At 41.3% G+C, this 21,322-nt stretch overlaps 1 protein-coding gene across 9 annotated transcripts in view; it reads left to right on the top strand.

The window, feature by feature from the left end:
• AFAP1 (actin filament associated protein 1) overlaps positions 1-21,322 on the top strand; it is a 281,865-nt gene that overhangs the window by 118,205 nt on the left and 142,338 nt on the right. For 8 of the 9 annotated variants that reach the window (XM_033950011.1, XM_033950004.1, XM_033949992.1 and 5 more), the window contains one exon: positions 508-608. In XM_033950011.1, the coding sequence (XP_033805902.1) occupies positions 508-608 (101 nt within the window). The remainder of the gene's footprint in view (positions 1-507; positions 609-21,322) is intronic. The other variant, XM_033950019.1, reaches the window with a different exon arrangement.

Below are 21,322 nucleotides of genomic sequence, written 5' to 3'. Positions count from 1 at the left end.
GTTATTCTTGGTGTTTTATCTTTGTGCAATACATTTTAAGTATAAGTGCTCCCCTTAATGGTGGAATATAAGACAATTGATGAGATTGGGACTATTTTCAGATGGCTGATTAATTGGATAAAACACTTTCTACCTATTTTAATTTGTTTTCAAATGACCCTTTGAGTTAATAAAATCTATTACTTCGTGTTGATTTGAAAATAATAACATTTTGGGTCATGTACAGGGTTTTGTAAACTAAGGGCTCGTTGTACTACGGTGCGCTAGCATTTTTAGCGCACTCAGGATTTTAGCGCGCGCTAAACCCGCGCTATGCTTCTAGAACTAACGCCAGCTCAATGCTGGCATTAAGGTCTAGCGCGCGGGGCAATTCAGCGCGTGCTATTCCGCGCGTTAAAGCCCTAAAGCACCTTTGTAAAAGGAGCCCTAAGATTTTCTTTGTGTGTATGTGAATTTTGTTAATTCCCTTTACAACTTTTGTTTATGTGAGTTGCACCTTTTTTTCAGCAGAATATGATGTTAAGAGCCATGTACAGAAGTCAGAGGTGCCCAGCAGCCTGCCTGCCCCACCTCAGATGCCTCTGCCAGAAATCCCTCAGCCGTGGCTGGTGAGTGGTATATTCCAGCAGTGTATTTGCTTGAAGAAACTGTTTGTTCACCAGTTTTGGTACTTAACCAGGTTGCACCTAGAAGCTGATTTTCAAAGAGAAACTCCTCATGGACTTTGCCTTTGGAAGTTTGAGCCAGCTGACATCCTGGGGCACTAAAGTATCTGCTTCAAACCTGCTTTACCCCAGGTATAAAATACATATGGTGAGGTAAACATGGGAATTGCAAAATGAAACACCCTCGCATGTCATTTTAAAATAATGTCAATAACAGTTATACACTTTAAGGGCTATTGGCTACAAACAAACAAGTTAAATTATTATTCCTTTAATGCACCTGTTTATATTGGGACCTCAGTGGTGATGCTCTGTGGTGCATAATCTTTTTTCACCAATGAGTCTTACACTCCACCTTCGTCACTGGTCCAAATCTATTATATTTAGTACTTTTTCTTTCTTAATTACATATGATCTTTATTTATGTAAATTCATTCTAATGAATCGGTTAGGAAACTTCTTTCTGACATGACACATGTTTCAAGGATAGTTCCTATAAACAAAGAAACACATCTTATCTTTCCTAAATTCCTAAATAATGTCCTATTAAATTTATAGGGTAACAATATTTTTACCTTAGAAAACCAATCACCACTTTGCCTGCAAATTCTTAAGTTAAAGATGACGATGATGTCTCAAGTATTATATCATGGGGCTCATTTTCAAAGCACTCAGACACAAAAAAACCATATGGTACTTATATCATCTGATTTATGTATTAACCAATCAGAAAACACATAGACCTATACTAACCTCATCCAGTTTAAATGTACATTTAACCCTCTTGGTATTACTGATTTCAACAAAAATATCCACCATTGCAATTTAATAGTCTTTCTGCATTACCCCCTTCCCATCAACTATTCTCCAACGCATGTTTCCAATCACATGATTTTATCCTAGTAATGTTGCACCAATGGTGCTTGTGTATTGTGTATTTTCCAAAGATTGCTTATAAAAGGGGAAAGACTGTAAAAGAACGTTTTGTGCCTCAGAGATATAACATCAGGGAGGAAAGGCAAAAAGATCTAGATCATAATCCATGTGGCAGATGCCAGTTGTGTGCTTTAACCATTATAGGACCTATCTATGTGGAAAGATCCTTGGATAAAAACAATAATATTGGTGAAAAGCTTTACTACTGTATATGTGTCAGTGCCAAGGTAGTCTGTGTGATAATTTGTCCCTGAATTTTAACATCTATAGGACGGTGTAGCCACCCGATAAGATTGCGCTGAAATGAACATGTCTCGTATACAGTTTGGAGCTGATTCTATAAGTGGTGCCTGAAATGGCAGGTGCCTAGAAAAATGGTATCTGCTGCGTGTCAGTCATGTTCAGCCAAATCGGGCTGCTTAAATAGCTGGTCTATCTTGTCACTATAAACATAGTCAGTCAGGTTTGAATATTGACGTAGCCAACTAGGATAATAGCAGCCAAAAACAGACCAGATATTCTGTTTCAATCACTGGAAATGGCCTTGTATCGCTCTATGGTACGGCTGCACCTCAAATAATGTGTGCAATTCTGGTCACCATATCTCAAAAAAGATATAGCGGAATTAGAAAAGGTACAAAAATGATAAAAGGGATGGGACAACTTCCCTATGAGGAAAGGCCAAAGCAGTTAGGGCTCTTCAGCTCTGAGAAGAGACGGCTGAGGTGTGATATGATAGAGGCCTATAAAATAATGAGTGGAGTGGAAAGAGTAGATGTGCATCGCTTGTTTACTCTTTCCAAAAATACTAGGACTAGGGGGCATGCGATGAAGCTACTAAGTAGTAGATTTAAAACAAACCAGAGAAAATATTTCTTCACACAATGTGTAATTAAACTCTGGAAATTCATTGCCAGAGAATGTGGTGAAATCAGTTAGCTTAGCGGGGTTTAAAAAAAGGTTTGGATAATTTCCTAAAAGAGAAGTTTATAGGCCATTATTGATATGGTTTGGGGAAATCCACTGCTTCTCCTAGGATAAGCAGCATAGAATCTGTTTTGCTACTTGGGATCTAGCTAGGGGCTTGGGACCTGGGTTGTCCACTGTTGGAAACAGGATACTGGGCTTAATGGACCTTTGGTCTGTCCCAGTATGGCAATTCTTATATTCTTAAGTTATGCGTGTATTGGGAGACAGTCAAGCTCCCCTTGTAGTCATTCACTATAGCACTTATAGAATAGTACGTAGGGTGCCTAGACGCGTTCTTTGCATTGGCGCACACAATTAGGCACAAAACCATAGGCCCTTAATTATAGAATTGCCCATATAAAAGGCATTGTTGTAAAACATTTTCAGACAGCAGAGAATTCCTTCCTCACAGTGAGGCCTTGAAAGCTGTAGACTGTAGTAGAGGCAGGAAAACAGAGGAATTTTTTTTGTTTATTTTTGTTTTATATATTGTGTATTTGAAATGCTTGGTTCCTTCTACTTATTCAGTCTTTGGGTGTGTGTGCAGAGATTTCATCCATTCAGCAGCCAGACTGAAGAAGAGCAAAGGAAGTGTTGCCTCTCTGTCTGTTCATCTGCAAGATTTATGGGTAATTGGAATTGCAGCTGGCTGTCAGTTTAGTCTCTTGGTGCTGTTTATTTTCAGTATTCTGTCTCACCCTAAGCCCCAGCGCAGAAGTAGCTGAAGCTAGCGGTGGTGCCAGAGCCTCACCCAAGAGCGATCCTGTGTTTGTATTTTCTCATTTTCTAACTTGGACAAAATTCTTATGCGTAAGGCCAAAAGAGGAGGTTGAGTCTTGGAACAACCAGAATATATTAGATGCAATACTCTCAAGCCCCAAAACTCAACCCCACTTCTTGCGCTTTACTTCTGAGGATTTGATTTTGGTCTTTTTGGGTTTGTTTGTTTGTTTTTTTTTGTTTCAAGGCCAATGTTAAACATGGTGTGACTCAAAGCCCACCCTCAGGCTGTATCTTCCTTGGCTTCAGACAAGCTTGAGGGCCTCCCGGGGGCCCAGGGTAATTGCCTTGTTTGCACCCTCCTTATGCCGGCTCTAATTCTATCTTTCATGCAGCCTGAGATATGGAAATTAATATTTGTGTTTGGATACTTGGAAAATGGAATCTGACTAAAGATGAATTTTACATTTCTTGGTATTCTAGTGAATAGTTTGTTTTGGGTTTTTTTGTGGAAAGTTCTCTGTTTTGCAAAGTCATATTTCATAAATGGTTAGTTACAATAACATCGGCTATTCATAGACTGGTTCAATTATAATATCAAAAACTCAATTTCCAGTCTTACAATCCTTTATATTCATATACTTCTTAATGATCCTCAGAGGGCACCAAAGCCCATTTGGTTATTGTGAAGCATATCACAAGCACCCGATCGTCATAGGATCGATAATGTGAATCATTTTTATATATATATCTTTATCGTATTTAAATTTACTTATCTTGATTTATAAGATGAATCTCTGGGAGCGCCTCTACCGACACACATATGTTTCAAAACAGATTTTCATCAGGGTTGAAGCTCCCACTATAGTAACGCGCTTCAAAGCTATCGCTCCTCTCCATGAGGTATCATGTTAAACATGAGGTATCAGATCTGTCTTATGTATATTCATTACTGATATCCTGAAAACCCTGCTGGCTGGGATGTCCCCGAGGACTGGGTTGAGAAGCACTGCTTTATACCATGAACCCCAGGGCTCCTTTCACAAAGCTGCGTTAGCAGTTTAACGCGCATAATAGCGCACGCTAACCTGCCGGCCGCGCTAGCCTTTACTGCCTCCTCTTGAGCAGGCGGTAGTTTTTCGGCTAGCGCAGGGGAAAAGTCCCGTGCGATAAAGCCGCTAATGCGGCTTCGTAAAAGGAGCCCCCAGTATCAGGGAGCACAATCAATACTGGCTATACAGTGACAAATTTAGCCTAGATACACTAGAAGAGGTGAAAAATTACAAGGTGGGGTTGTATGTTCTGGAAGAAAATAATTATCATTAGAATTTGGTAATTCTCTCCCTCTTCATTGCTTATTGTGTGAATTGGCCCATTCCGCTTGCATGTTTTTATTTTGTTTTAAGGGAATGACTAATTGCTTTATAGACAGGTATTTTGTTCTCTGTAGCAATTGTCTCAGTTAGGAACTCTCTTGGCAAACATAACTACATTAACAGATAGCTAAACCTCGGCCTCATGCACAAACAGAAAATCCTTATAAATTGTATGATATGTGCTTTACTGAATAATAAGTGGATGTACTCACACTTAGTAGATTTTCTCAGGGGTTTGTTGTCCCTGGGCACAGGCTTTGTTGTTTCAGTAGGTTGCAGCAGCAGTAGGTAAGGTAGGAGATTGGAAAAGTAGAAGTTTGCAGCTGATTTTGAAGAATAGTTTGGCATGATGAAATGATTAAAGGCTAGGTAAAAGATTGTGCAGGTGTGTGATGGATAGCTCAAGGTGAAAAGGCAGTTAGTCCTCTATTCAGGGAGACTAGCCAAGTGCTGCTGATAGAGACATGAAATAGAAAGAGAGAACTCTAAACAAAGGGTTTGGAAAGAGCACCCACATGGCAGAGGGAGGGTGCAGGTGAGACCAATGGGAACCGAGCTTGGCCAGAGGTGGCAAAGAAAGGTCACACCACTGACCCATCAGGACACAGGATGTACATAAAAAATATAAGATTTGTCACTGCTGGGTCAGACCAGTGGGCCATCGTGCCCAGCAGTCCACTCATGCGGCGGCCCTTAGGTCAAAGACCAGTGCCCTATTTAAAGGAGAGCAGTGCTCTATGTAAAGGAGAGCAAGAGGCCAGAAGTAAGACAAAGGATTCAAGTTTAGCTGTGAGAAAGGGAGGGGGTCTTACAGGGGAAAGACCACTAGAAACAGAGCCTACACGGGTAAGCAAGGGTGGCTGCAGTGGATATGAGACTACATCAACCACAATGTCTAGTTTACACACCATAACAGGAAATGACTGTAGCATTAAGGTTTTATAAATGAGAATGGCATTAAAAACATCTTAGAGCTGAGCCATAAAACTAGTGCAGGGCTACTGGGGGCATAACACAGGTAGGTCTGAGTCTTGTACGGAGTCAGCAAGTGTAAAGAGTGTACTGAAGGCTGGAAGCTAGTGGGAGGAAAGTGGCTGGCTCAGTTTACAGGCAGGCAAGACATGACCATGAGCTATTTGAGCAGAGGTGGAGGAGCGAGTTCAATGGCTGGGTGTAGCTTGATAAATCTGTAGCTTTAAGTTGCAAATGTGAAACTGACGATGTCATCAAAAATAAAACCACCTAAATGTGGAATACAAGGTTGAGAAAACATCTAGAGTTCAAAGGAACTGCATTATCCATTAAAAAAAAAAAAATGATTAAAGTGAGCAGCAGCAAAATTCAATGGAATGATTCATTTCAACAGGCAAAACAAATATCCCTCTTCCCTTTTGTTCTTAATCTTACTTTATTCCTGAGGCATTCATTATTAGTGGAGTTGATAATCTGATGATTTATCGGACTAACTTTGGGAGTTAACTGAATACAAGGGTAGTTTGAAAAGTCTCCATCGAGGGAGGGCTATACACTTAGTCCATCGAGTTTCCAGATTTTTTGTATCATAGGGAAAATAACATGAAAAATCTGGAGGCTCGCTGGTCTAAGTGTATAGCTCTTGATGGAGACTACATTGTTTAACTTTTTAACCAAATTTTTCAAACCACCCTCATACATCCATCAATTTTAATATGTTAGGTATGTTGACCGGGTTAATTTTGGCTCAAACAGCTGTTTGTTAGCCTAAAGTTAATTAGTTAAAAGGAGGTCCAGGAAGCATGGTTCAGATTTATTCAGATATTACTAATAATTGCTGCTACCCTGTTAAACATAACTGATTAAACTGAGCGGGGACAAGTTATTCAGTTATCTTTATTTAGGAATATTCAGAGTGCCTTTTCAACCAGTTATGTCATTGAATATCCGGGGCAAAGTTCATCACCACTGATTTAGCTAAGCTGATTTTCATAAGCTGGCAGGCTAAGGCTAACGGCCAAAGATAGACCTGATTTTTAGGTGGGTCTGTCTGGCCACATGCCTTAGCCGGCCAGCTGAAGAAAATTGGTGGTGACCAGCTATTTCATGCGACTTAGCCAGTGAGCTGGATAATCAGCAGAAGATAACTGGCTATCTCCCACTAAGATCAGTGGATAGCCAGCTGGGAACCATTCCTAGCCAGCTGAGTCCTGCTGAAGATCAAGAGGCTTATGCCAAAGCTAGACCTTGCCACAAAATAGAAATGAGCAGGTATAAATCCTGATATCAAGGTGTTGGGGGCATAAAATGGAGTGGGGTAGCTGCCTAGTGATTAGCGCAGGAGGCTATGAACCAGAAAGATCAGGTTCAAATCCTGTTAACACTTCTTGTGGCCCTGGGCAAGTTATGTAACCCATCATTGCCTCAGATATAAACTCAGATTGTAAGCCCTCTGGAGTTGGGTATAATTACAGGGCCCTTTAAGAAAGAAGATATCATCTTCCATATTGAGGTGGAAGATGATATCTTCTTTCTTAAAGGGCCCTCGGCCACATGAGGGCATCCGCTGAAAATCAGGGGTGGGAAATTTCATGGCGACACCAGGAAGTATTTCTTCACCGAAAGTGTGGTTGATCATTGGAACGAACTTCTGCTTCAGGTGATTGAGACCAGCAGTGTGCCAGATTTTAAAAGGAAATGGGATACACATGTAGGTTCTCTAGGGAGGTAAAATTAAGGGGGATAGGTCATTAGAGTGGGCAGACTTGTTGAGCTATGGCCCTTTTCTGCCGTCATCTTCTATGTTTCTATGTTTCTATACTGCAAATGTATTTCCTTTCTGCAATGGGGAATAGACCTGTAAATTTTAGCCTCACCCTACCCATAGATTGTCCAATCCACAGCCCCTTTCAAAACAAACTTAGATAGGACATTCCCATGTACATACCAGGTTTTCTAAAATTGGATTTTACACTTACGTGCTGTATACACATGTAGGTATCGGCATTTTCCAATCTATAAGCTTATAAAATAAGAGCCTTAATTTGTGTTGTCATAGCTTTAATACAAATTAATCTAATGTGCACTAAATTAAAGTATGCTAATGATAAGACATAGGGATAGTCTTACTGGGTCAGACCAATGATCCATCAAGCCCAGTAGTCCGTTCTCATAGTGGCCAATCCAGATCACTAGTACCTAGCAAAAAATCAAAGAGTAGCAACATTCCATGCTACAGATCCAGGACAAGCAGTGGCTTCCCCCATGTCTTTCTCAATAACACTATGGACTTTTCCTCCAGGAAATTGTCCAAACCTTTCTTAAAACCAGCTACACTATCTGCTCTTACCACAATCTTTGGCAATGCGTTCCAGAGCTTAAGTATTCTCTGAGTGAAAAAATATTTCCTCCTATTGGTTTTAAAAGTATTTCCCTGTAACTTCATTGAGTGTCCCCTAGTCTTTGTCATTTTTGTTGGAGTACGAATGTACACTAAAGAACGTATATCCTCTTAATCTATGAAAACCTTTGAACTCTTGATAAGAGAATTGGAAAACTGGAAAAAACATTATTTAGGCAGAAAACTGGCATAAATAATAACTATCTATTGATAAGATTTAGTAAGATGGTTAAAAAAAGAAAAAAGGAAAGCATTGAAGATTGGGGGTTGGGGCAAGAAACCAGAAGGAATAGAAGAGCACATTTACTGACTCTTTAATGAAGAATAGGTGTGCACTGGGCAAAATAGTTGAGAATTTACGTACATCTGAATAGAATGGTAAGTAGCCCCCCCTTCCCCCACCATTTAAAGGAAATCCTCAGCCTGTTTTACAAAGCTGTGCTAGCGGCTGCCGCGCGGCAACAGCCCGGAAGCCCTTTAAATCGCTTTGGGTCTGTTACCGCATAGCAGCTGCTAGCGCGGCTTTGTAAAACAGGTCCCCAGTGTTACCTGTAAGTAGTAAAACAGTTAATGTGGCATTCGATGTCTAATTTGTAAAAGAAACTTCAGAAGAAAAAAAAAATCAACAAATTCAGCCACACATTCTAAGTTTTCATTATTCCTATGGCAATATATGAATGTGTTTTGTTTGGCAATGCTGCCATGGCATTTGAAGAATTTGACCACAGGATTCCTTTCTCTTTGTTGCTGACTATGCCTTCAAGCTGCTGCAATGAATTAGAGACCTTGCTTACTTTTAAGATAGAAAGAAAAAGAAATTGATAAAAGGACCTGCAATCATGCAATCTTGCTACTATTTGGGATTCTGTCAGATAATTATAACTAGAGAGCTGCACGGGAATGGAGATTGCAGGAATTCTGTGGGTATAGAAGAAGTTACCAAGGGATTCCTGCGGGATGGAATAAATTGCTATGGGATTTCCATGGAGTCTTGGAATGCACAGAGAAGCATTGGAGTACCAGAATGAGGCTTGGAATGTATGGAGAGAAGCAGTAAGAACTATAGGTCTGCACGGGAACGAGGGTCGCGGGAATCCCGCAGGTTCTGCGGGGTTCCCGCAGGAATACCCCCCTAACCCACTGGACTCCCACGGGGACTCCCCTCTAGCCAACGGGACTCCCACGGGGATGGAATGCTTTGGAAGCAGGGTTCGTCCATATAATATAATGGACATTTCAGCCTTAGTAAAAGAGGGGGTTATAAGTTAATTACCTGAACAGAAAACAAAAAAAGGGTTCCACCAAAGAGATTCCACAAGGAAAACAGCAGCGAAAACACAAAAGAAACTGTGGAATTAATGATCCTGTCAGAAGTAATTTCTGCTTTTTATGGGGACAGGCGGGGATGGAGGTAATTCCTTGCGGGAATGGGTGGGGACGGAGAGGATCCTGACAGAGACGGGTGGGGACGGAGAGGATCCTGGCGGGGATGGGTGGGGACGGAGAGGATCCTGGCGGGGATGGGTGAGATTTCTGTCCCCATGCAACTCTCTAGTAGGAACAACAGAATGAGGGTTGGAGTACCCAGAGAGGCAGCTAGAATGCTAGACTGAGGCCTGGAACATTCATTAGTTGAATAGTGAATACCAGCTTAAAAAAAAAAAAAAAACCCCACAGGAGGCTGTTAGAGTTAGGAGGAAACAGAGGGCTGTGAACAAGAAAATATTAGTGCCAGTGTTTGCGGATATAGGTGGGGATGGAGATTAATTGTGGGGATGGGTGGGATTCAACTGGATCTTAGAGAATACAGATAGGGATGTGTTCGATTCCATTAGGGAAGGGTGGGGATGGGTGAAATTTCTGTCCCTATGCAACTCTATAATTCCAATGTTGGAGCAAGATACTGTGCTAGAAGGACTATTGGTCTGACCCAGTATAGCTATTCCTATGTTCTTATCAACTGTGATAAAGATTAAGGAAATGTACCCCCCCCCCCAAAGTAGCAATTTTGGTGGTTTTTGAAAGTAAATATTCCAAAGAAAAGGGAAGGAAGGATTGGATAATTTCCTGAAGGACACGGGGGTTGAGGAATACAGATAGAGGTAGAGATAAGGCTAAGGGGGTTAAAAGGACTTAGACGCCAGTCACCTTACAGGTCATGGACCTGATGGGCCACCGCGGGAGCGGACTGCTGGGCGCGATGGACTTCTGGTCTGACCCAGTGGAGGCAACTTCTTATGTTCTTATGTGGAAAAATAAGAGATAAAGGTTTATAGAAAGGACCTCATGCAGGTGGAAGAAGAAAAAGAGAAGAACCAACTTATAAAAGGAAGCAGAGCAAGGAGCAGAAGATAAGCATGAATTAATATTTTTCACTTTTGCAGTGTGAAAGGATTTGGTGATGAAATGGGTGGAGAGGAATTGGAGAAACGGATAGAAGGATGTAGATGTAAGCTTTATTGAGCACAGATTGTCTCTTACATAAATGTATAGCACTGCGTACATCTAGCAGTGCTATAGAAATGATAATTAGTAGTAAGGAATTATAATTGTGGTCGATATCTAGGACTAGAAAAGTGACTAGAAATGAGCAAACAATAAAAAGATTTCTTTGATCTTGGAATAAGAATATTCCATGTAAGATGGCATAAAATGGTGATTTATTTTTCCCTCGGTGATGTTTGAGTAGTTGCACAGGAAGTGGAGGTGTGTCTTCTGATACTCACAGCAAAGCATGTTCATATGTATAAGAAACACTAGTAAAATTGTATGACTGGTTCTGTTTTTGTAAATTCTCCGTCAGAAGAGCCAATTACACTAATCTATAAAGATACCACTAATGTAAATAATTGTAAAGGATTCTGCATCTAAAGCCATATTAACATGCTGTACACTGTCTACTTTCTAAGGCCTTTTCGTATGACCTCTTTGTACATTTACGGCCTCTTTTACAAAGCCGTGCGGCAACAGCCCCGAAGCCCTTTAAATCTCTATGGGCTTCGGGGCCGTTAGTGCAGCCACTAGCGCGGTTTTATAAAAGAGGCCGTTAGATTCGCAATTCATCAAGTCACTAGGACTCAAACATTCAACTTGATGGCACCTAATAACAACACTACCCTTGGTAACTTTCTGTCAAAAAGTTGGGCTAAATATTGTAATAATAATAAACTGGTTTTTAGTGTCTTCAGCAAGATCAATATATTTCCTAGTGAGCAGCAAAAGGCTACATAGGTGTCTATTCTATTATGGAGCCAGTTCTATATTTATTAACCACCTTTATGAAGAGATTCACCCAAGGAGGTGTACAGCATGTACAATTCAATATAAAACTTACAATTTTGTTAACAGCATAACAATAGTAAAATGACCAAATATAAACATAAATAATACAGTGAATGAGGTAAAACTCAAAATTGGCAGATTGAAACTTAATAATAGGACTATCTTGAAACAGTTTCAAAAATATACTTATTTAACAGCACTGAAACTCAGATATATAATGTCAGCATAATACTTATGAAACACCTAATAAGCACACATTAGAACATTCAAATAACATGATTCTAATACTTTTCTACACTACTGCTTATCCTATAGCTGAGGGGCCAAATTCAGTTATTAGATGTGGACAGGATGGGATAAACAGATGGGTGGCTAATCTCAAGGCAAGTTGCACAGTTAATTAAGATGTAAGGAATAATGGGGGTCCTAATCAAAACTTTGAAATGTCCAAAACCCGCCTAAGTCGGCACTTGAATGTCCTAATAGCAGGGACATCCAAGTGCCGATAATCAAAACCAACTTTCTGGACATTCAGCAACACTTCTAAGCTGCTGTGCGTCCGGAGCTCAAAAGGGCATGTTGGAAGGTATTTTATGGGCAGGCATTGGGTGGGCCTGGGTGTCCTGAGGGAATAATCAAAGCTTTCTTAGGCAGAGCTTAGATGTAGGGAGTTAGACCTGTTTTAGTTGCATTTAGATACAATTGGGAGGGCTGGTTCTGTTGTGGAGTTTGCAGTAGGCTGTTTACTATTTCAAATAGTCCCTTGGTTGAAATTGCAGTTTGTTCAGTGTGTTTAGAGTAATATGTTTTTTTGGCTGTTATGGCAGTACATTGCCATGTGTTTCTTAAAGTTGGGCCTGTCTTCAACTAGGTGAGATTTTTGCCATTTTCTTTGAAGTTGACCTGCTGTACCCTGCCTTAGGTGAATCTCTTAATAAAGGCAGTTAATAAATACCGATTAAATAAATAGGAAATAATAAATAAAGGCCTGCTTGCCTTTATAGAATATATGCGTATGTATTTAGGCACAAATATGTATACCCGCCATAAAGCTGGTGTAATTATTCATGCCTAGATTCAGAATATAAATGTTTAACTTATAGACATAAATATTCAGGCAGCGGCAGGGGCATTTAGGGGGCATTTTGCTTTGGGGTTTTTTTTGGCCACCACTGGTTTTATGCCCAAATATTCAATGCTGGTACCAGCATTGATTATCGAGGTTTGGTAGCTAGCTCTCCCTTATCCAGTTAAGTGCAATATTCTGCACTTAACTGCCTAAGTGAAACAGGATAAAGACAGGACTGAGTTTTATGCGGTCTGATTTGTATGGTTAATTTAGGAAGTTAAGGGCTCCTTTTACAAGGGGGGATAGGGCCTTAACGCGCGGAATAGCGCGCACTAAAATGCCACGTACGCTAGCCGCTACCGCCTCCTCTTGAGCAGGCGGTAGTTTTTCAGGTAGCGCGCGCTATAGTGCGTGCTAATCCGGTGCATGCGCTAAAAACGCTAGCGCGCCTTTGTAAAAGGAGCCCTAAGTGTTGAATATCAATATTTAACTATATAGGTTTTGACTCCATCTCCCGACTGCCCACAAAGTAGCCAGCTATGGCTTTAGTGGTTAATACTGATTTTCACTGGCAGTAACCAGTCAAGTGTCACTGAATAGCAGTGATTTAACCAGCCAGCCAGCAGCCTCTCTTGGCCCGTTAAATTGCTTTGAATTTCGACCCTATAGTATTTCATATGTTATGTTCATAAATAGGTGACGGGACAAAAGCGCGCAAGGACTTCAGCATGCCGACATTGCAGCGCCGACAATTCGGCGAAGACACCAGTGCGCCGCCTAAAAAGTGACTTTTAAAGAGCTCTGACAGGGGTGTGGGGGTAACCCCCCCCCCCACTTTACTTCAGACTGATTGCGCTGCTGTTGGGGGTGTGTGGGGGGTGCAACTCCCCACATTATAGAGAAAACTTAACTTTTTCCTAAAAAATCAGGGAAAAAATTAAGTTTACTCTATAATGAGGGTTCCAACACCCCCAATGGCAGCACAAAAAGTATGAAGCAAACTGGTGGGGGTTCCCCACTCACACCCCGCGTCAGAGCTCTTTAAAAGTCACTTTTTAGGTGGCGTTCTGGTGTCTTGCGCCGAATTGTCGGTGCTGCAATGTCGGCGTGCTGAAGTCTTGCGCGCGAATGACTATGAACCCATAAATATGTGCCCCACGAACACCCACTTGCAAAAGTGTGTACTATTGGAAAAATGTGTGTATTTACAGAATATTGCGCAGCCAGACTATTTCATATTTGTGACCAACGAACTTTCCCGCCACTCAGCGGCAGAAGAAACCAGCCGCGACCGACCGGGTTAGCAGCGGGCAGGAGCATGTGTAAATATGAAAAATGAATGGAAAAAAATGGTATTACAATTAGTACTGGAGCTTGCGGGCCCCCCAAACAAAAAAGGGTTCTGCTGCCTATGGATCCACCATCATAAATAATATGTGATCCTAATTTATCATTTAACAATTTGTTTCTACCATTCATGGATCATCGTATAATGATGCAGTTATCCTTCATATCATCTTAAGGAAAGGCTGCTTGAATCGTCATTGATCCATTTTTTTAGGGCTCCTTTTACTAAGGTGCGCTAGCGTTTTTAGCACGTGGTAACTCTCACGCTACATGGAAAATACTAACGCCAGCTCTATGGAGGCATTAGCGTATACTGCACGCGGCAATGTAGCGCATGCTAAAACCGCTAGCGCTGCTTAGTAAAAGGAGCCCTTAGTGTTTTAATTGTTATTTTTTATCTTTACTTAAATTATTTAAAACTAAGGCACTTATCTTTCAAATTGTGACTCTTAGTTGTAGTTCTGTCGGCTGGGGAATCCTGCCGACATGTTTCGCCCCTTGTATCAAAGCCATCCCCTGCATATCAAAAAATATTCATTACTATACCCTTAACCAATTAAAATATAACAACTATATAATATTGAGATCTACTACTTAATTGCAACTTGCTTGCTTACCATTTACTACCGTATGTTGTCATCCAGTCGGATCTATACTTTGACAAGATGGTGGCAGCTTTTTTTGACATAACTTTATTTAAACTCATCAGTGAAGTCAATTTAATTGTACTTCTGATTGGGCCACAGATTACTCATTGCGCTATCAAAGCCCTTTAATTATTCTTTTCATCTTATGGATTATGGCTTGTTCAATCCATTACCTTATCTCCAAATTCATAATAGAGTTGTCCATTTGATTTTTAGATTTAAGCTGTTAGGTATTACTGTTTCTAATGTGAAAATCCATTTTTGCTCCCTATACTGTAGTTCAGCTTACTCTCATAATTTCCAAGCTCCCACCCTTTTACTACTTGACTGATAATCCTCCATTTCATCTCATTCCAACTGTGTTTTTTCTCCTGCTAGTGTTGAACTAGAGGAGCTTGCAATGCTCCTGTCAAAATTCTAGATTTATGTTCGTTGAGTCCAACATGCACAGGCCTTCTACTTCTACCTATATATATACTAAATCACATGGACATTGAATCATCTAGACGACATTTCGACTCTTACAATTTGTGGAAGTCCTAACTCTGGTTATTTTTTGTGTTTTAATATCACTTTTTTTTAGTTGTTGTGCCATCCTGTATTATATGCCAATGTTTTAATATAACTAATTTTTAGTTGTTGTGCCAGATCAGATATGCGCATACTAACTGTGGATCCTACCAATACAGTTATTTTGGTCCTCTTTTTTATGATCTTTGTCATGGTTTCACCTTATATTTTACAGAATAGGTAAAACAAATACAAAGCTGGGAATTAAAAATGTATATACTGTATATTTCTATCAAGGTATCCCCTTGATGCCCTTGTATAAGTTTTTGGTGAGACCTCATTTAGAATATTGTGTACAGTTCTGGAGGCTGCACCTTCCAAACGATGGAGTCAGTTCAGAGGAAGGCTACTAAAATGATGTGTGGCTTTTGTCGTATGGCAACAGACTTTAATATCTCGATTTGTATACTTTGGAGGAATGGTGGGAGAGGGGAGATATGATAGAGACATTTAAATACCTACAGGGCGTAAATACGCACGAGTTGAGTTTCTTTCATTTGAAAGGAAGTTCTGGAATGAGAGGGCATAGGATGAAGTTAAGAGGTGTTTGGCTCAGGAGTAATTTAAGAAAATACTTTTTTACAGAAAGGGTAGTAGACGCATGGAACAGTCTCCGGGAAGAAGTGGTGGAGACAAAGACTGTGTCTGAATTCAAGAAAGCCTGGGATAGGCACGTGGGATCTCTTAGAGAGAGGAAGAGATAATGGTTATTTCGGATGGGCAGACTGGATGGGCCATTTGGCATTTATCTGCCATCATGTTTCTGTTTCTTTTTTTTTAAACTTGATAATGCAGTCAAATATCTGATTATGGAACATCTTTCCAGCAGTATTAGACCTTGGTGTTAAAACAAGAGATTTTGTTTGACAGGCTCTCTATTATTAAAGCAAGGCCCAGTTCAGCCTGGAATGGATTCCATCTGTGTTGACGCTGGCCCACTCACCCCAGCTGTTTGCAGTAACCAGTGCTCCAAGGGACCTTGAATTAGACAAGAACCATTTGTGTTTCATTTCCTTTCTGTTTCTGCTTTCTGAATAACATTGAGTCTAAAAACAAGAACTTTTGAGACCATTATTGGATGTGTTTCTTAATCTCAAAAGAAAGATAGTGTATAACATTTTTATACCATAGATATATTTTGCTCTTTCAAAATCACAGTACTGTATCTTGAAAAGATTTTTATCTCTATTAGTAGAGCAAGACCATCATATGTGAAGCATCATGAACTTCCCTTTTGAGGGGATTTATGCTGTATATAAACATCATTTTTTTCACAATTAACTTTCACAGGACATTATTATTGACTAGTTTTTTAGCCCATTACATTAACGGGTGCTAGAATAGATGTGTAAACTTAGGCATTTATTTTTCTCTTTCTCTTTCTTTCTTCCTGTCTCTCTTTCTGCCTGCTGTCTGTCTGTCTTTCTTTCTTTCTGTGTCTCCCCCCTGTCCAGCAGTAGCCTTTCTCCCTTCCTTTTACCTCCCACCTGTCCAGGAGCACCCTTTCCCGCAGCTCGTTATTAAGCTGGCTCCTTTTTCAGACGTGTAAACCGCCGCAAGCGTCGCAAACCGCCACTGCCGCTGGGAAAACCGGTGCATGCGTCGCAAATTGCCACAGGCTCCTACTGCACATACGGGGACACGGCACTATGGAGTCACGGCACCACGGCTATTGAAGTGCGCATGCATGCTAAGGGTTTTATTATAGCGGATAGGTCGAATATTCCCCAAAAATGTTGAGCTCCTGAATTTATGCAACTTACCCCCCCCCCCACACACACTTTTTACAAAGCCATACTACTTAGCAGTGCAAGCTAAATGCCAAGCTGCCCATAGGAATATAATGAGCGTCTCAGCGTTTAGCTTGCACTACTTGGCAGCACAACTTGGTAAAAGTGTGGGCGGGAAGTTATGTATTTTTATTCGTGCCCTATTTTCAACCAAATTTAGGAGAAGGTTTTCAGCTGAAAATTAATCCTGATTTAGGAGCTTAAAATTCTGCTTATAAATTTAGGCCTGCCATTCGCCTGCTTAGATTTATGAACCTAATTTTTGAGTTCTGTGGAAAAAAATCTGTGCTGAGATCCTATTTTTCCCACCCTAAATTGCCCTTTGTTGCCACCTACTTTTTATGCTCTTAAATTTTAGGAATTTAGGGCACTTTTACTAAAGCTTAATGCACACTAACAGACTTTATTGTGTGCTGAGTGCCATGTGACCCTTCAGTGGCATAGTAAGGGTAAGTGGCGCCCATCCTCCACTCTGCCACTCATTCCCAACCCCCCTTCTACAAGCGCACCCCCCCCCTTCCCTGTACTTCATTAATTTTCACGGCGCGAGCAGCATCACAATCTTTCTGCCTGCGTCATGTTGGCTTTCCCTCTCATGTCACATCCTAGGCGCAGGACCCGATAATGACATCAGAGAGAGTAGACATCGAAGGGACAGCAAGTAGAGAATGACACAGGAACAAATTTTTTCACTGTCCCCGCAGGAACTCAATTTCCCCGTCCCATCCTCGCAGGTTTTGTCGCTGTCCCTGCCCCATGCCTTTATGCTCCGGGATGGGAAAATGAGCTCCCGTGGGAACGGGGAAAAATTTGTCCCCGGTGTCATTCTCTAGCAGCAAGTTTGTGATGCTGCTCATGCTGGGAAAATTAAAGAGGTATGAGGGAAGGGAAGGGGCGCACACATGCTGCAGGGGGGGGCAGAGAGGAGGACGGGTGCCGGCGCCCCCACCAAGATGGCGCCTGGGCCTGACCACTCCCCTGCCCCCTCCCCTTACTATGCCACTGGGCCCATAAGTATAAAATAGGATGCATAGCATTTGGCATGTGCTCAGCTTTGTAAAATCTTAGTGAAATCTTGAGTAAATTTAGGTGCCCAGCCTTAGTAAATTTTCTAAGGGGCCAATTTAGGAGCATAACTAAAAAAAAGGGGACCTTTTACTGAGCTGTGGTAAAAGTGGCCTTAGTACACCCTTATGCAGGTTTTTTTTTTCCACACGCTAAGGTGGAGTTTCCATTTTTCTATTCATGGCCATTCGCTGATGTTGCAATTATTAAAAATTACTGTGTGAACATTTACCAATACCTATTTAATAGTCAGTAAGGGCTAATATGGTAATCAAGCACTAACCAGTTGGTAACTAACCACGTGGTAATGTGGTCACGCTAACTGATTAATGTACTCTTCTCTCCCCTTGACATGCTCTCTCCAGCAAAAATTTTGGAACTTTCCACAGGACTCTTGAGCATGCCCCGTGGTACGTAAACAGATTTCAAAGTTAGGAGCTTAAATCCTTTGAATAGTGGGTCAGTTGTTACTCTATTTCAGGGGTGCCCAAATGGTTGATCGCCATCGACCAGTAGATCACAAAGGCAACGCGAGTTGATCATGTTGCCTTTGCGATCTTTTTCTTCCTGCCTCCCTGAGCCAGGCCAGGCATGTACAAGCACCTGACACCAGAGAGGAAGTTCTGGGCCAGCCAATCGCTGCCTGGCTGGCCTGGAACTTCCTCTCCGACGGTAGAATTGACGTCGGAGGTGAAGGCTTGTGGGCCCGGCGCTTGTACGTGCCTGGCTTGGCTCGTGGAGGCAGGGAGAAATCGGCGTGGTGGTGATGGTGGGGGGGGTTAGGGAAAGAATCGGGGAAGTGCAGAAATTGGCACGATGGCTTGGGGGGGGCAGGGGGAGAGAGAAAGAAAGAGAGACAGAAAGAAAAGGGGAGGGGGAAGAAAGAAAGAAATATTGGATTTACAGAAGAAGGAAGTGCAAGCAGAGACTCATTAAATTACCAGACAAAAAGGTAGGAAAAAATAATTTTATTATCAATTTAGGGCTCCTTTTATTAAGCTGCAGTAGTGTTTTTAGTGCGCGCTGCAGATTAGTGCGCGCTAACCCCCATGCTACTCAGAAAAGCGAACACCAGCTCAATGGAGGCGTTAGCATCTAGTGCATGTGGCATTGTAGCGTGCGCTAAAACCGCTAACGCAGCTTAGTAAAAGGAACCCTTAGTGATCAAAATGTGTCCATTTTGAGAATTTATATCTGTTGTCTATATTTTGCACTATGACCCCCTTTTACTAAACCGTGATAGTGGTTTTTAGCGCAGGGAGCCTATGAGCGTTGGGAGCTGCAAGGGACATTCAGCGCAGCTCCCTGCGCTAAAAACTGCTATCGCAGTTTAGTAAAAGGGGAGGGGGTATATTTGTCTATAGTTGTTACTAAGGTGACATTGCATATTTTAAAGTCATCTGCCTTGACCTCTGAAAACCCCCCCGAAAACAAATGATAATTGACATTTTCTCTGCATATAGTGTGCTTTGTGTTTTTTACATTTTATTATTGGTAGATCATTTTGACTTAGTTATTTTAAAAGTAGCTCAGAAGCCCAAAAAGTGTGGGCATCCCTGCTCTATTACTCTCCATGATATGTCTTTTATGCCTTGTAAAAGATTTCTTGATGAGTTTGTATTATGTTGCTTATCTTTTCCACTTGCAGGTGATGTACAGACAACTATGCATTCAGATGGGGGCCTGCTTATGTGCATTTAGGCAGATATACTTGAAGGGCAGATGGACTGATTTTCTCTCCTCCCCCCCCCCCCCACTCTGTATATCAGAGTGGAGTTTTCAGTTTCTATTACAAACATGAGATCTGTTTTGAAAATTGATTAAAAAATTATTCAGGTGCTGTCTGTAGTCTGGGTCCATGTGTTTATAGAAGATGGCTCATGGAAGTTTCCTGTGTAGTCATCTTTGGCTTTCCACATACATGTGTAATGGAGTACATCTAATGTTACTTTGGCTTGTAAGCGTATTGCTGGATTCTGTTAGCAAAATGGCATGTTCATCTGGGTCACTTCTCCATTGTGAGCTCATTACCAAGGGAGAAAGAATTTTGGATAGAGCTGATGAAAAATCAAATGAAACCTGGAGACTGAGGAAGAGAACATTCAGCATGTGTCTCCATGTAATTAATCTAGCAGAAACAGCATGCATAGTTTGCATATCAGAGGCACCTCAGGACACAGAAACAAAGAATGTGACTGCAAAGATGGACCCTAAGGCCCATCCAGTCTGCACCGTACCACTGTCCCCAATTAGTCTCTGGATTTTCATTCTAGAGGTGTGCATAGGATGGGGACAACGGGAAACCCATGGGATTCCATGGGGATGAGGACAAAAAAATTATTTATTATCACAGGAAGGGGAGGGGATGGATGGAAAGGGAATGGGAGTGGGTGGAGACTAAAATATGTCCCTGTGCATTTCTCAGCCTCCCTGCCGCATGATCTTGGAACCTTCCTGCTTGTCTGCTTGACTGCCTGGTTCAGCATCACCTCCCTGACCCAATGCAGCCACTCTCTTTCACCCACCTTCTACCTACTTGTAAAGATCAGGTGTCTTGCCTATACAGTGGTAGATTATAGAAATGGTACCAAAGATTAAGAGCAAAATATCTGTTAGTCTTCAACCCTGTATGCCAGCAGCAACCATATAGAAAAGCTGCCTGCAGTACCCAAACTAGGCCTTTTCCTCCGACCCGGCCCTCCCTTGTAGAATTGGGGGTAGAGGGAGGAAGGGAAAGAATTACACCTGTAGGGAGAGGGAGGGACAAAAAGATTTGGACCTGAGGCTGGAGGCTGTGAGCAGGGTACATGGAAGAAGAGAGTTTGACCTAGGGGTAGAGGGAGGGAAGGAGAGAGTTGGACCTGGGGGGAGACGGAGAGAGGAAGATGGACCTGGTAGTGGAAGAAAGGAGTCAATAAAAAGTAGGGATGAAAGAGATGTTTCCACTGGGATCTTTATTCAAAAGACATAATTGACAACTGACTCAACACGACCAGTGTTTCAGTACTTCTTGAGGGCTGCAATCCAGTCGGGTTTTCAGGATTTGAGATCTGTTTGTATTGAAATTAGTGCATGCAAACAGATCTCATGCATATTCATTTGGGAAATTCTGAACACCCGACTGGATTGCGGCCCTCGAGGAGGGACTTTGACACCCCTGACTTATAATGTACCTTCTTCAGGAGTCTACAAATAAACATAAATATTTAAGCATAGATAAAATTTACATCAATATATAAAAAGCAATAAAATAGCATTGATAGAAATAAAACTAAACCAAATAAAACAGTCTTTTTTAAATATTTCTATAAAAACTATATAAAAATATAAAGATAAAATTAAGAGACCAAGCCATGTGGATAAAACATGAAAATAAGAAAGATAAAGTTTTCTACACATGCTTTGATCTGCTAAGCTGGCACTTTATCTTTCTTATTTTCATGTTTTATCCACATGGTTTGGTCTCTTAATTTTATCTTTATATTTTTATAGAAATATTTAAACCAGACTATT

This window comes from Geotrypetes seraphini, chromosome 1, assembly GCF_902459505.1.
Source record: "Geotrypetes seraphini chromosome 1, aGeoSer1.1, whole genome shotgun sequence".
Classification (NCBI taxonomy): domain Eukaryota; kingdom Metazoa; phylum Chordata; class Amphibia; order Gymnophiona; family Dermophiidae; genus Geotrypetes; species Geotrypetes seraphini.
This window is presented reverse-complemented; position numbering and strand designations above follow the sequence as displayed.